This window comes from Hyperolius riggenbachi, chromosome 2 (genome assembly GCF_040937935.1).
Source record: "Hyperolius riggenbachi isolate aHypRig1 chromosome 2, aHypRig1.pri, whole genome shotgun sequence".
Taxonomy (NCBI): Eukaryota; Metazoa; Chordata; class Amphibia; order Anura; family Hyperoliidae; genus Hyperolius; species Hyperolius riggenbachi.
The window spans coordinates 159072666-159088711 of record NC_090647.1 but is presented as its reverse complement, the minus strand read 5'-3'; the positions used below and the strand labels follow the sequence as shown (position 1 = coordinate 159088711).

General features: G+C 42.0%; 1 protein-coding gene across 1 annotated transcript in view; it reads left to right on the top strand.

The window, feature by feature from the left end:
• The first annotated feature begins 1502 nt into the window (after window positions 1-1502).
• Window positions 1503-16046, top strand: part of COG3 (component of oligomeric golgi complex 3) — a 127378-nt gene continuing 112834 nt past the window's right edge. Inside the window, 6 exon segments of the mRNA XM_068267753.1 lie at window positions 1503-1788; window positions 7032-7178; window positions 8527-8588; window positions 11469-11634; window positions 14342-14416; window positions 15654-15746. Of these exon segments, the coding sequence (XP_068123854.1) occupies window positions 1636-1788; window positions 7032-7178; window positions 8527-8588; window positions 11469-11634; window positions 14342-14416; window positions 15654-15746 (696 nt within the window). The 5' untranslated portion in view covers window positions 1503-1635.

Genomic DNA, 16046 nt, shown 5'->3' with positions numbered 1-16046 from the left:
TATGCAGATGAAGTCTGTTAAACAAGGTGTGTATGAGGATCTGCAGATCTCATAGACTATGAATGCATTTTGCAGGAATGGATCTATTGCAGGAAGAGATCTTTTGCAGATAATGATCTTTTGAGTGTGTACGGGCATCTTTGTGTGCAGCATCTTGCAAAGATTTTATCTGATGGGGAGTGCAGCTCCATAGAATAGACTGTGTAGAGTATGGCTCTCATACTACATGGAATGGGGTATAATTGGTCTGTGATCTTGCCTTTTCCAAAGACTTTTATCTCAAGTGTGTATGCAGCATTAGTCATATCCTCTGAACAAGTATGCAGATCAGATGTTTTAGTTTGACTGCATTTGCCACATGCTTCTTTCAGGTGTGATCAATACACAAATGATGCATTAAAAATCATCAGGAAGCCATGCAACCAGTATTGATTAAAAGAAAATAAATATGGTAGCCTTCCATCTCCCTCTCAGGTCAATTGTCCAGCACTGCGTAATATGTTGGCGCTTTATAAATACAATAAATAAATTGTCCTGTAAATACTGCTACCAGGGATGTGCTCACGAGTAATTACGAGTAACTAGCTACTCGAATTTGTGATTCTGATGAGGCTTAATTGCCTCAGGTGTGTGGCTGGGAGAGAGGGGGTTAATCATCCAGCTTCCCACCGCTTCTATGCGTATCACAGCCCTGCACGCGTCCAACGGGACGCGACTCAGTACCGCGTACTTACTCCTGCCGGAAGGAGGAAGTGCGCGGTACTGAGTCGTGGAACGCGTCCCATTGGACGCGTGCAAGGCTGTGATACGCATAGAAGCGGCGGGCAGCTGGGTAATTAACCCCCTCTCTCCTTCACCTGAGGCAATTAAGCCTCATTAGAATCACGAATTTCAGTACAGTAGCTAGCTACTCGTAAGCACATCCCTGACTGCCTCATCTAAGTTATACAGGTTCTGGGGCTATTTACACAGGTACCTAAACTACAACAATAAGATCTATATAATTTATATGTGTCAGTATTAAGAGTTGGGAACATTACTACAAAAAGCAACATAAGGACTAAAAATAACGTTGTGCAGTCTTCTAATGCTGCTGTAGTCAAGGATGAAAATATCTTCTAATAGTAGAAGGTGAATCTTTATTCTTGTCATCAGTCTGGAGGTGAAAGGGGTGGAGCTAACATCCAACAGTATGCTGACACAGAGACAATTAGATAAGGTAAATCCCATGCACAGCATCCATACTCCCTCCATGACAGGCAGATGGCATGTACTGTCTTTCTGTGAGCACCTTCCTTGTAGTGGTCTCACAGGCATCGGACAGACCATTGCTACGAACGCTATGCAACTTAGATCTCTATGGCTAGCCAGCACAGTGAGCACACGGCTCTGCGTGGAATGAAAGCGCCCCTACTGAGTGCGTGGAAAATATGACATCATCAGTTAGCGTCCAATGGCGCTTCTACCATTGGTTGGGGACAGCGATGTTAGTGTTGGCGGGTGTGGCTACAGTACTAGCAGAGACTGGTTTCCGGGTCGTGTGACTCCTCCTAGTTGCTGCGTTGCCAGGTTGCGGGATCCCGGAAGCGGATCTGAGCTGCTGCTGTGGCTGCCCCTGTCCACGGTGGTCACATAATGATGGAGGTCGGGGCGGAGGAGCAGGAGGCCAGGGAGAGGCTTGCTCTGTGGGACAGGAGGAGCGACCCTCTGGCGCCGTTGACAGACCGGCAGACAGACTCTGTGCTGGAGCTGAAAGCGGCTACAGAAGAGCTGCCTATCCCTGCAGAGGTGAGTCCCAGGCAATGACAGTGACAAAAGCACCTGTCACTTTCCAGCTTAGTGTCTGCAAGATGGAAACGTGCGCCTTACACACCCTACAATCGGATTGTACGATTTTTCTTGCTGGCGTATATACATGTATAGGAGAAGAGTGCTTCATACAGGGCCCTATTTATCAAAGCATCTTACAGCCTACCTGAAGTGAGAGGAATATGCAGGCTGACACATTTTATTTCATTTTAAACAATGCAAATTATCTGGCTGTTCTGCTGATCCTCTGCCTCTAATAGGTTTAGCTATAGACCCTGAACAAGCATGCAGATCAGATTTTCTGACATAACTCGGACTGGATTAGCTGCATGCTTGTTTTAGGTGTGTAATTCAGATACTACTTCAGCCAACGGGGTCAGCAGGGCTACCAGTAAACTGGTGGTGTTTAAAATGAAATAAATAAAACTATTCTCTACATAAATAATATAACTATTCTGTACATGCAAAGGCTAAAGGTTGAATTGGTGAAAGGTGTTCTTTACTTCTGGAAGGGTGGGAGCATGGTCTAGGGCAGCAGGCTCTGGAGGAATGTCCAAGAGAGCCTGCCAGGGTTTGAAGAACTACAAAGTACAGTGGAAAGCATATGGATGCATATTGGATTAAGGTATTTACAGCCTTCTTAACACTTAATCTCATTCATCTTCACTTTAGGGTGAGGGTGGAGCAGCCAGCGAATGCCCCCCCCCCCCCCCCAAAAAAAAAGCCTGGATAAGGGTAAATGAATGCCAACTTATACATATTTTAATTCAACTTCCAATTTTGATCAGTAGTATAATTACTGGTTTTCTCTCTCAAAAAAAATTGCTGTCTTTTGTTTACACTTTCCACTAAGGTGTACCATACTCAGTAGCTACTGCTAGTTTCTCTTTCTTTTCTTTGCTCATCATACTCCTCACCTCTGTTTGTCAACATTATTGACACATGTCTTCTGCATATTAGCAGATCATTGCACTCTGAAATTCTTTCCCTTCCCCTAGATCAGACCGGATGTTCAGTTCACAAGTCCATCTGGCATACACATTGGCAGAATATTTGAAGGCCAGAGGGAAAGGCAGTGAATGCTTTAAATTCAGCAGTGAGTGGGTTTGCGGCACTGTTGTATCTAAGGGTAAAATGTTATATGAATAAAGGCTCATACACATGCCTGATTAAAGTCAGCTGATAACTGATAATCAGGCGTGTGAATGGAGGCTTGCGATCCCCAACCTGCCGTCCCAGGAAATCAACTCGCCCATTATGATGACTGGTTCCATTGTGCATGCTGCTCCTCCACCAACCTCGTGACGTCATGCATGCACCACTACAACATCCGTTCACCCCCCCACATCGCCGTCAGCTACACAGCTAACTCAAGGCTGTGCAGCCCAGCGATGTCGCCCAAGGGGATCTTGTCCCGATCCCTGATGGACGACATCCATCAAAGGAGTTTACATGCACCTTAACCACCCTGGCGTTCTATTAAGATCGCCAGGGCGGCTGCGGGAGGGTTTTTTTTTAATTAAAAAAAAACTATTTCATACAGCCAACTGAAAGTTGGCTGCATGAAAGCCCACTAGAGGGTGCTCCCGACGCATTCTTCTGATTGCCTCCGGCAATCAGAAGTAGCAAGGAAGGCTGCAATGAGCAGCCTGCCTTGTTTGGCTTTCCTCGTCGCCATGGCGACGAGCGGAGTGACGTCAGCTGACGTCAGCAGCCTCCGATCCAGCCCTTAGCGCTGGCCGGAACTATTTGTTCCGGCTGCGCAGGGCTTGGGCGGCTGGGGGGACCCTCTTTCGCCGCTGCGCGCGGCGGATCACGCGGCTGGCAAAGTGCCGGCTACGTGTGCTGCTTTTTACTTGATCAAAATCGGCCCAGCAGGGCCTGAGCGGCACCCTCCGGCGGTAATGGACAAGCTGAGCTCGTCCATACCGCTAAGATGGTTAAAGGGAACCTAAACTGAGAAGGATATGGATTTTTCCGTTTAAAATATTACCAGTTGCCTGTCTCTCCTGCTGATCCTGTATCTCTAATAATTTCAGCCACAGCCCCTCAACAAGCATGCAGATCAGGTGCTCTGACTGAAGTCAGACTGGATTATCTGCATGCTTGTTTTAGGTGTGTGATTCAGCCACTACTGCAACCACAGAGATCAGCAGGACTGACCAGCAACTGGTATTGTTTAAAAGGAAATATCCATATCCCTCTCAGTTTAGGTTCCCTTTAAAGAGACACTGAAGCGCAAAAAAATATATGATATAATGAATTGGTTGTGTACTATGAATAATTACTAGAAGATTAGCAGCAAAGAAAATATTCTCCATATTTTTATTTTCAGGTATATAGTTTTTTTTCTAACATTGCATCATTCTCTAATATGTGCAGATTACACAACACTCAGCATTCAAAATGAGTCTTTCAGAGCAGTCTGAACTAATGACCTCTCCTCTGGCAGAGGAAAAGTAAAAAATTAACTAACAGTTGAGATAATAAAAGTCAGAAAACAGCCCTCGCCACGACTTTGAAAGTCCTAGAGATTAATGGCTTTTTTGCATAGAGATAACAACTGGAGTTTCTTAACACTTCCTGTACTGGAAACCATTAGACTGATGTATCTGATCTTAATGTTTTATTTCTTAGCTGTACTACACATACAAATCATAATATCATAATTTTTTTTTCGCTTCAGTGTCTCTTTAAGATGCACAGACTGTAAAGGGTAAGTGTTTCTAGACGTTAGGCAGTCAGCAGGCTCTTAGATCTGTCCAAGGGGATGAAATTAATTTGTTGTAATTCCATTACAAATCAGTGTGGTATTGTGGACTTGACATTGCTTTGAAGAAAAGTTTCATTTACCTATGCTGTGTTTTCCAACACAACACATCCCTTGATATATTTGTGTAACAGCATGCTTTCCTGGCTAACATGAATGTAGATATTTATCAAGGCAAGAGCAAAAAAAATTGGAACAAAACTGGAGAGCATTCAGTCAGGGTTGAGTTGCTAAATGTACAAGCGTTCTGATTTTTTGCTCTGGACAACAGCTTCACGATTGTTATGGTTTTCTTTCAACCGTGCTAAATCAATGTTTGGTTTTCTTTTAATCGTGATAAGTCAGAATTTGCACATACAACTTTAGGTTCGAACAACATAATTATTCATTGTAATGAAGTGATGGCTGGAAACAGTTTACAGTCGGGATCTCAACTGCTCACAGTGCGTAATCTTGTCTGTTTACAAATTCCCAAAGTACAGTTGATCTGCTCTGAAAGCTGCCATTGCATTTTATTGCATAGCTTCTGTATTAATGTTTCTCAGCTCGGTACAGAGATCCTACACTTTGCTAATGTTTACCAAATGTATATGACAAAGAAATGTAAACAAAAGATAATGTTAACACCTCTTTGGATGTGGCCAGAAGCTTTCCAATGAAGAACAGAGTGCTTGAATGCTGTTCTGCTACAATTTTATTTGTGGTTGTATATTTTATGCTGTAAATAATCTTTTAGAACAAAGAGGAAATGCTGAATTTCATACCACTTTAAAGTGAGTTGAGATCCAATACCTAGTGATGGTTACAAAAAACTCAACACTTTAAAACGAAATTGCAGTGAACAGTTTTAATGCTGAAGTAGTATCATGCCATGGCTTTCCTGATAGTAAAATCTGATATTTGTGCCTAGGTATAGAGTAAATTCCATGTGCCTTGCTTGGCAGATGCTGGCTCCTGTCCTGTAATTTCTGATTTGCTGGGAGCATGCAGTGAGAGTATGGTAGTTGTAAATATGCTGTGCATGCTCAAATGATTGTCAATCACTTGGTAACATTAATTATGATTAAAAAAAAGTATTTAAAGGGAACCTGAAGTGAGGGAGATGGAGGCTGCCATATTTATTTGCTTTTAATACCAGTTTACTGGCAGTCCTGCTAATCCTCTGCCTCTAAAGCCCCATACACACGCTCAACAGCGGTCTTTTACGCAGCACAATTATCAAACAACTTTTGTTGTGAAACAAGTTTAAAAACCCCAAAAAATTTGCTTGCTATTGTTCACACAACTAATAAAGGTCCGTACACACGCCGGACTTTAGGCAACGACGGGTCCGTCGTTGCCTCCCGCTGGGTGGGCGTGCCAGCGACAGTCCGGCGTGTGTACGCTCTGTCGTCAGACTGATACAGCTGTTCCTGAGCGATCCGCCGGGCGGATCGCTCAGAAACAGCCGTATCAGTCTGACGACAGAGCGTACACATGCCGAACTGTCGCTGGCACGCCCACCCAGCGGGAGGCAACGACGGACCCGTCGTTGCCTAAAGTCCGGCGTGTGTACGGACCTTAAGACATCAATCCAACTGTTGGATTGTCGTCTTATCAGTTGTATGAACAATAGCAAGCAACTTTTTTGGGGGGTTTTAAACTTGTTTCACAACAAAAGTTGTTTGATAATTGTGCTGCATAAAAGACCGCTGTTGAGCGTGTGTATGGGGCTTAATACTAGCCATAGAAAAAGCATGCAGATCCAAGGTTTCTGACAAGATAAGCTGCATGCTTGTTTAGGTTTGTGATTTAGACACTACTGATGCAGGACTGCCTGGCAACTGGTATTGTTTATAGGGAAACAAATATGGCAGCCTTCATATACCTCCCCCTTTAGGTTTACGTTAATGAATTTGACTTTAACGGCTAACAGGGAAGTTCTAAAGATAGTAGGAGAGGGGCCAAGTTTGATACTTTTTTCAGCAATTTATGTCTAATCTTTTTGACAGGCAGTTTTCACTATAAGTAACTTCTGATTATGTATTTAAAGTGAGAGGAACATGGAGGCTGCCTTATTTATTTCTTTTTAAGAAATACCAGTTACCTGGCTGTCTTGCTGATCCTCTGCCTCTAATACTTTAGCCATAGACCCTGCACAATCATGCAGTAGATCAGGTGTTTCTGACAATATTGTCAGAGCCAACAAGATTAGCTGCATGCTTGTTTCTGGCGTTATTCAGACACTTCTACAGCAAAATAGAGCAGCAGGGCTGCCAGGCAACTACTATTGTTTTAAATGGACGTAAAATGGAAGCCTCCATATCCCTCTCACTTCAGTTGCCTTTTAAATTCATATGCTTAATTTGAATTGCCTTGATGTGTGATGAATGTAAATTTAAAATAGTATGAATATAGATTAATTCATTCTGGCTTTGCCATGTTTTTAACAGTTTTCCAATTCTTTTGACAGCTACCAATTGAAGATTTATGCAGTTTGACAACCACATCTTTGACTGTGGGTTTATCTGCCGCTGTTCCAGAATCTACAGAGGGAATCCTGCAGCAAGGATTCTCTGCACTTGGGATGGAGAATGAAAAGATTGAAACTGCACAGCAAGTATGTGGAGAACATATCTTATTCATTGTATACTTCATAGCAAGATGGGATATGTATTTAAAAAAGCTTATGGAAGATATTCCATGCACTCTGGCTTTTTGTAGCAGATAATGTATTACCATGTATTTTTATTTTTTTTTAACTGTTTGCTATCCTTCCTTGAAAACTACATTTCATGACATTAGTGCTGTCATGTGACAATGTTGATGAGTGATGACAAGGTTGTCTAAATGGCTCACCACTTATAGGGCAGGTTCAGTCGGGCATGTGAACCAGCAGTGGTGGCGTCTCGTTTGACTGACCTCCCTTCTATCCCTCCCAGAACATTCCGGTATATGCCTCTGAAGATGTGGCTATATGCCTTGAAACAGCTGTAAAGTGAGTGTGTGTGTGGAGGAGGGCGGTGTATATCCCCTTGAATGGATCATTGCTGTAACACCTTTATGAAAGTGCAGTCACTTGTTATTCTGTGCCCTTCTGCTTTCTTAATGAACAGAGCACCTTTTTAGCACTCAGGACATTTCTATAGCACTTGAAAAATGCATGCCAACAATCTGTTTCATTATTAAAATAAACTTGTATTTTACCTTGTATTTTACAATCAAAGGAGTTTTAATAGCCTTTTTCAGCAGCCTGACCGTCCGCAGAAATCTCAGGAAGCTAATTGTTTTATTGAGCTAATTACCCAGAAGAAAACAATCTCTTTTCAACAACAAAGGGGGTGGGTAATTAGGACTGTTTCTTTAAAAACATTGTCTGTTTCAAACAGTCCTAATTATCCACCCCCTTTGTTGAAAAGAGATTGTTTTCTTCTGGGTAATTAGCTCAATAAAACAATTAGCTTCCTGAGATTTCTGAGGACGGTCAGGCTGCTGAAAAAGGCTATTAAAACTCCTTTGATTGTAAAATACAAGTTTATTTTAATAATGAAACATATTGTTGGCATGCATTTTTCATGTGCTATAGAAATGTCCTGAGTGCTAAAAAGGTGCTCGGTTCACTTTAATAGTTGCTATTGCATCTTATACATGGCTGCACGGATGATCTGGAAGTAGTGCCAATTGAGTTCTCCCCACTGCTGAATCCCTGAGTGCCAGGTGCCTTGTCCTATTGCTTCCATTACGTGGTGTCTCATTTAGATACGGTCAGATGTTTTTCTGCTAAAATGCATTTGGCAACCTCCTGCATCGCTTCCTGTTGTTCGATCAGTTTGTCGCCTTTTGACCTATGCAGGGGAACACGGAAGTGACAAGCATAGCCGTTCTCGACACTACTTGTATCATCTAGGATGTTGTGTATGAATCTCTTTTGACATTCATGACATTTTTGACGTTTGTTTCTCTTTCAGTTTTTCTCGTGGTTTGAACAGCTACAGACTCACATGGCTCAGGATGAAGGCGCAAAATACAGGTATGCTTACTTTGTTGCAGCAATTGAAATTATTGTAAAATATTGGAATTTATGACTTGTGACTACCCTTAAAATAGGACATCGTGTGTCTGATTTATTAAGACAAATTATTATGCATTTGCGCACAACACTGAAGAACGATGTATCCTTAAAGGGAGCCCGAGGCGACAGTGATATGGAGGCTGACATGTTTATTTCCTTTTAAATAATGCACATTGCCTGGCCGTCCTGCTGATGCTCTGCCTCTAATACTTTAAGCCATAAACCCTGAATAACCATATGCAGATCAGATGTCTATGACAAATCTAACAAAATTAGCTGCACGCTTGTTTCAGGTCTGTGATTCAGACCCTACTGACCACAAAGATCAGCAAGGCTGCCAGGCAACTGGTATTAGTTTAAAGGGAAATAAATATGGCAGCTTCCATAGGTCTCACATCTCAGGTTCCTTTTTATGCTGGATACACACGGTGCGTTCGTGCACTCGATTTTCCCGTCGATTCCCGTCGATTAGTTTATTTCCAACATGCCCGATTTGGATTTCGATGGATCGTTAGGTCGATTCGGCATACTTTGCATGCGAATCGACCTAACGATCCATCGAAATCCAAATCGGACATGTTGGAAATAAACGAATCGACGGGAATCGACGGGAAAATCGAGTGCACGAACGCACCGTGTGTATCCAGCATTACAGTCCCTCAGAAGAGCTTACATTTTACTCCCTACCATAGTCATTGTCTAATATCCCTATAACAGACTTTTTGGGAGGGAACCAATTAACTGATTAGTATGTTTTTGGAGTTGAGTGCTCAGATTGCTCACATGAACTCTATTCCGATCATGTCTTAGCTGAAGTTTGAACCTGGGGCTAAAGCAATGCCATCCATCTTGCCAATATTGAAGAGCAATGTCCATGCCCTTTAAAGAGGTACTCCAGTGAAAATAATGTAATAAAAAAAAGTGCTTCATTTTTACAATAGTTATGTATAAATGATTTAGTCAGTTTTTGCCCATTGTAAAATTTTTCAGCTCCCTGATTTACATTCTGACATTTATCACATGGGGACATTTTTACTGCTGGCAAGTGATGTCAGTGGAAGTAGCTGCTGCTTGCTTTTTTTGGCAGTTGGAAACAGCTGTAAACAGCTATTTCCCACAATGCAACAAGGTTCACAGACTGGAAACTGCCAGGACCGTGTTGCTCACAGTGTCCTGTGGGAAGGGGTTTCACCACAATATCAGCCATACAGAGCCCCCTGATGATCTGTTTGTGAAAAGGAATAGATTTTTCATTTAAAGGAGGGTATCAGTTACTGATTGGGATGAAGTTGAAGTCTTGGTCATGGTTTCGCTTTTAAGTCTAATACTGTGTACTAAATAATCAAAAGTGGTAAACATAACATTTAACATCACTTTTTGGTTTTACAGCAAGAATTGTTTTGGGGTGCTAAGCCATAACTTTGAAAAAGGTTAATTGGATTCAGAAGCTGGTGAATCATTAACTGGCAGCATCAAGTGATTTATTTTTTTTTCCCACCGGGTGGCATGAAAAAGTAGCTGGATGGAGCACAAGGGGGGAATGTAGGGCTGGCGCAACTCTGCTTACAGCATTGGAGGAGAATGAGGAGGCGAGCTGATGACAGCCGCGGCATACCAAAATTAGCTGGGTGGAGCGTCTGCTAAAAGAGCCTGGGGAGAACACTGAAGCTGCAGTTTAAATATGCAGCAGCTCCCAAATCTGGTTAACCCCATGCAAAGTTAGCTATACAGCCCCTGCAAGTTCCTGGAACCAAATTCTGCCATTTAGTTTGATTTTATGCTCCTCCGTAAGAGTACAGTACTCGTGGTAAAAAGAACAGACTGCTAAAAAGATGATTTCTTAAATCTTTTATTGTGTAGTCGTGTGACCTGCATTAATGTATGCCTACATAGTATTTGGATGTTCATGCTCCCTTCTGCACTCTCTGAGTTACTACTGTTTGGACTCTGATCCGGTTGTTTCAGCGCTGCGACTGGCAGGCGTCTCATTGGTGTGTGTGTTTTTAATATCAGCGATTGGGTGCCCAGCCAGTCATTTAGGTGCCCACTTATGGCCACACCCCTGACTATTAGGGATGATCACAGATATGCAGAATGTATGCACATTTTATGCAAATGTATGCAGCTTGAAAATGGACCAATCCAATTTATTGGTCCGTTTTCAAACTGCATACATTTGCATACACATTTGCATAATTCTGGAACAATTTGCATCTCATTCATCATCCCCACTGACTACATAGTCTGGGGTAGTAAGGAGAACATTCTCACATAGAACACTGAGCTCTTTCAATTGTGATTTTTGGATACCAAAATCTGATTTCACTTATTTATTTATTTATTTTTTAGATTCAAAGTTTGCTCTGCTTGCCTTATGCAGTGTGGGAAATAAGGAGGGGTACAGTTCTAGGATACCGTGTATATACTATTTTTAATAGACTAAAACAAATAACATTTATGTTGTGCTATTCTCCTGGCAGACTTAAAGTGCTTGAGCTGCAGCCACTAGAGCGCCCTCAGTAGGCAGTAGCAGTGTTAGAGTCTTGCCCAAGTTCTCCTTACTGAATAGGTGCTATTTTACTGAACAGGAAGAGCTGAGATTTGAACCCAGGTTGCCTGTGTCAGAGGCAGAGCTTTTTACCAGTACACTACCCAGCAATCTTAAACGTAGATGATACAGGATACCCTATATGGAATAACAGATCTCTAGGGAATTTAGTATCTATCCCAAGGAGTGGACATGTGCCAGTTGCACAAATGAACACTTTGCATTTGCCAGGCAAAATGTAGTCAGTGTTTTATCTTTGTATTGATTTTTTCCTATGTTCATTTCTGTAGAGAGATGCGAAATTACCTCTCTGGCTTCCAGGACCAATGTGATGCCATACTGAATGATGTTAATGTTGCTCTGCAGCATTTAGAGTCCCTCCAGAAACAATATTTATTTGTGTCCACAAAGACTGGAACGTTGCATGAAGCCTGTGAACAGCTTCTTAAAGAACAGGTGAGGTTAACTAATTAATTAAAGTTATATCTTTATATTTGTGCTTTGATGATGATTTCTTCATTTCTATATATGCTTATAGCTTGAGATAATCAAATTTACATCGATGTTCAATAGAAAATTAACAAAGCAAGAGGTGGGAAAAATGAATAAGCGAAAGGGCAAATATTATGCAAGGCACTGGTCAGGGGGCGGCTGCCATCTTTATTCCCAAAGAGCAACTTCAGCCTAAGCAAACATGCTGTCATTAAAGAACAAGCGACACCCATGCTAACCTAGAAATAAAAAAACACATATATAAGTAGATATATACTACTTCTACTTGCATAACAGATGTATTGTGCTATCTACGTAATGATTCCTGTGAATTTTATAAAGGAAAAGCAGAAAATCCTATTCTAGGCAGTGGCCATCTTGCCAAGCTAATGCTGACATAATATCCTCCTGTCTGCTAGTGCGTCCTAGCTCAGAGTGCATGCTGCAGTGCCCTGGAAGTAGTTCTGGGAATGCGGCCATTTTTCCTGAGAAAATCTAATTTGAATAAAGCATTTTTTTTTCACTGAAAATGCATCTGAAAGTGGCGAAAAAGGCACAGATGAGGCCCAGAATAAACAGGCAGATCAGATGATTTGACTCTGGTCTTACTCCACTGACTGCATGCTTGTAGCAAATGTGTGATATGCAGCACCAACAAATCTCGACAACTGAGGTGTTGTGTTCATCCGCTGGCTTTATGTGACTTTGAGCTGAGGTCCCTTTTAAAAGTTTTTTTCTTTTGTTCATAGCCCGAATGTCTGATTGTCTCTCCGTGAGTTGGTGTTAAAGTGTAATATTGATGTGTAACAAAACAATTATCAGTATCTGTACAGTGCTTGTCCAGTAACTGCTGCCCAAAATGATTCGTAAATTTTAGCTTCAGGTGACAAGACCTTAAAGCTAGTTTAGCTCTTTTGTTGCTGGACTGCTAAGATTAACCTGTCTATATTACATTATTATACATCAGTACAGTCTGCTGAAGGTGCAGGAAGCAGCCCCAGGTAAGTTAAAATCCTCAATTTTTAATCCAGTTCAGGTGTGCTTTAAAGTGTACCTGTATGGGAAAAAAAAAGTGCCCCTACGGGGTGCTCACCTTGGGAGGGGGAAGCCTCTGGATCCTGGAGAGACTTCCCCCATTGTTCTCCACTGACCCTTTCCAGCACTGGGACCCCTGAAAGCTGGCTTGTGCATGTGCACTAGTATGAACCCGCTCGCACTTCGACGTAGGAACCAGAGCCCGATCGGGTCTGTGCTACTGTGCATGTCATAGCACCTGAGCAGTATTATGGACCCAATCGGACTTGGATTTTTCCACCGGAGCCCGAGTAGGTCCGTGCTACTTTTCATTACAGCCGCACCTCAACGGTTTCAGCACTGGATCAGCATGACTGAGGAGGATGGGGGAAGCCCCTCTAGGATCAAGTGTCTTCCCCCTTTTGAAGTAAGTATCTGAAATAGGCAGCAGCAAACCTCACAGGTTTTCTTTAAATGAAAACCTGAACTGAGAGGAATATGGAGGCTGCCATGTTTATTTCCTTGGTGGCAGTAGTAGCTGGATCACACGCCTGAAACAGGCCTGCAGCCTGCAACTGAAGTCCAGCTAAAGTCAGACTTCAGTCAGAAACCTCTGATCTGCATGCTTGTTCAGGTTCTATAGCTAAAAGTATTAGAGGCAGAAGATCAGCAAGACAGCCAGGCAGCTGCTTTTGTTTAACCATTTCACCAATGAGGGATTTTTAACCTTTCAGCGCTCTTCCCTTTCATTCGCCAATAACTTTATCACTACTAATCACAACAAAAGGATCTATTCCTTGTTTTTTTTTTGCCACCAATTAGGGCCAGTTCACACTTGTTTTAAAAACATATCCATGGGATACATTTTTAAAGCTGTGAAGGAAGCGGATCGTATGTTAAAAATAGGACCCGCTTCCACTCGTGCAGAAACATGTATCATACACTGATCCGTGTTGCACGGAAGGAAAATGTAACAGAGTCCGAATTTGACACTTTTTCCCGGACCAGGCGGAAAACGTGTCCCATGCAAGCCTCCGAGAATGGACACACTATGCTCTCACTAGGCTAGTCGTCGCATCCATGTCACCCGTTTTGGCTGCATCCCGTTGCCATTGTGAAGTCTTACTCAAGCGCTCCGCCATCCATCACTGCCACTCAGTCCATTCTGAAGAGCCTGGAGGCCGACAGACGCATAGGAATTTACCATTGGGCTTCATTAGACCAATTGGAATCCTCAGCAACAGAGAGAATTATCATTGGTTCATGTTGAACCTATGAAAATTCTCCCTGTTGCGAGACAGAATTGGGCTGTTGCAGTCTATGGAGAGCCACGCTTCTGCTGGCCTCCAGGCCGTGGAGGGGACCAAGCGGCAGGACGAGAGGTGGGGGCGAGACAGTTGAGCAGCCAACGTGTACATACCGACGCAATAGATGCAGAACGTGTCTTATATCCAGATCAGATCCGTGTCATACAGATCAGTTTTTCAGAAAAACTGATCCGTTTGACATGGATCTGATCTGGAAGTGTGGACTGAGCCTTAGGCTTTCTTTGGGTGGTAAGTTTTGCTAAAAATTATTTTTTGCTTAATGCATTTTAATGAGAAAAATAATAATAAAAAAAAAAGCATTATTTAATTTTCTCTATTTTCCCCCACAGTCTGAGCTTGTAAACCTCGCTGAAAGCATCCAACAGAAACTTTCTTATTTTAATGAGTTAGAAAATATAAGTACAGTAAGTATTTTTCATTTTTGGTTTTCATGGCTGAATTAAAAGTATGGGTAATATTGTAAGCTAAGCAAATGCAGAGGGAAGTGTCTTGTCAGTCACTAGTTCTTTGGACAGTACATAATGATGAGGGTAGTCACAGTCAAGCACTCTATACCTCCTATATAAGTAAAATGTCACTGCACTGGGTCAACAATTTTAAAGGAAATTTACCCCTTCAGGCCTCTTGCACACTGCACGCGATTCAGATTCCGCTTTTTAATCAGTTTTTACATCCGATTCTGATTTGCAGTTTGCTCCCTGCACACTGCAAATCGGAATCTGAATCGGATGTAAAAACTGATTAAAAAGCGGAATCTGAATCTGAATCGCGTGCAGTGTGCAAGAGGCCTCAAAGTGTTTTTTTTTTTTTCTTTTTTTCAACGGGGACGAGGTCCTTTTTAAAACTACCAATCACCTGTAAGCATCTGAAGGTAGATGTGATTGTTCTCTTTTCTGCTACTTCATTGTTAAGTTACAGACACACTTCAGAATTTCTTTGGTGACACAATATTTCCAGATCTTTTCAGCTGGAAATATAAAGTGTGTACAGAACACCTTCTATTTTAGAACATTTGCAGTGCGAAAAACGTGTTCAGCTTACGAAAAAACCTAGGGGGGCCAGTTGGCTTGGGGATGACCCACAAAGAAGTATATGCGCAGATAATGTTGAGAACCACTGGCATAAACCATTAGTGTTGGTGTTTGAATTTGGGAGATTAAACTAGCAAACCTTAATTCCCCTGCACACAACCCTTCAGCACCTGAAGCAGTGGGCAGGGCCACGGGGAGTTGACTTTCTTGTGGTTCGCGCAGCGCATCACGTGACTGATGCTTTTTCCTTCTGGCTTGGAAGAAGGAAGTGTCAGTCACATGAACTCCACGTGACCTGTCCACTGCTTTGGGTGCTGAAGTTTGGTGTGAATTTGAACCCAAACACTATAAATAACATTTTGATTTGTATCGCACTATTATTTATTCTTATTTAAGTTTCTAGGAATACTGCTATAATTTATCAGCGTGTACCAGAAATTAAATTATTCATCTTATTTTTCTGTAGCTCCTTAACAGTTAGAAGACTGCTAGCTCACTTGCATGCCTAAGCGTTGCCAGACATACTGGTGCTTGAAATGTGGAGAACAAGTTACTTGGTCTGGTTTTAAATAATCTTTGTGTAACTGATTTTCTTTATTCTTTTATTTAGAAATTAAATTCTCCAACACTGTCTGTGAATAATGAAGGATTTATACCCATGTTAGCAAAGCTGGATGACTGTATATCTTATATTTCCTCCCATGTGAGTTTTACATTTATTATGAAGATGTTGTCTTGAATGTATTTCGTTGTATATTAAAACATTTTGCTGAATTTCTCCCATAGATAGTTGTTTTGTTAAAGGACAACTGTGGTGAGATGTATATGATCTATTTGGCCCAGAAACAAGCATGCAGCTAATCTTGTCAGATCTGACAATAATGTCAGAAACCCCTGGTCTGCTGCATGCTTGTTCAGGGTTTATGGCTAAAAGTATTAGAGGCAGAGGATCAACAGGACAGCCAGGCAACTAGTATTGCCTGGAAAAAAAAATATATGGCTG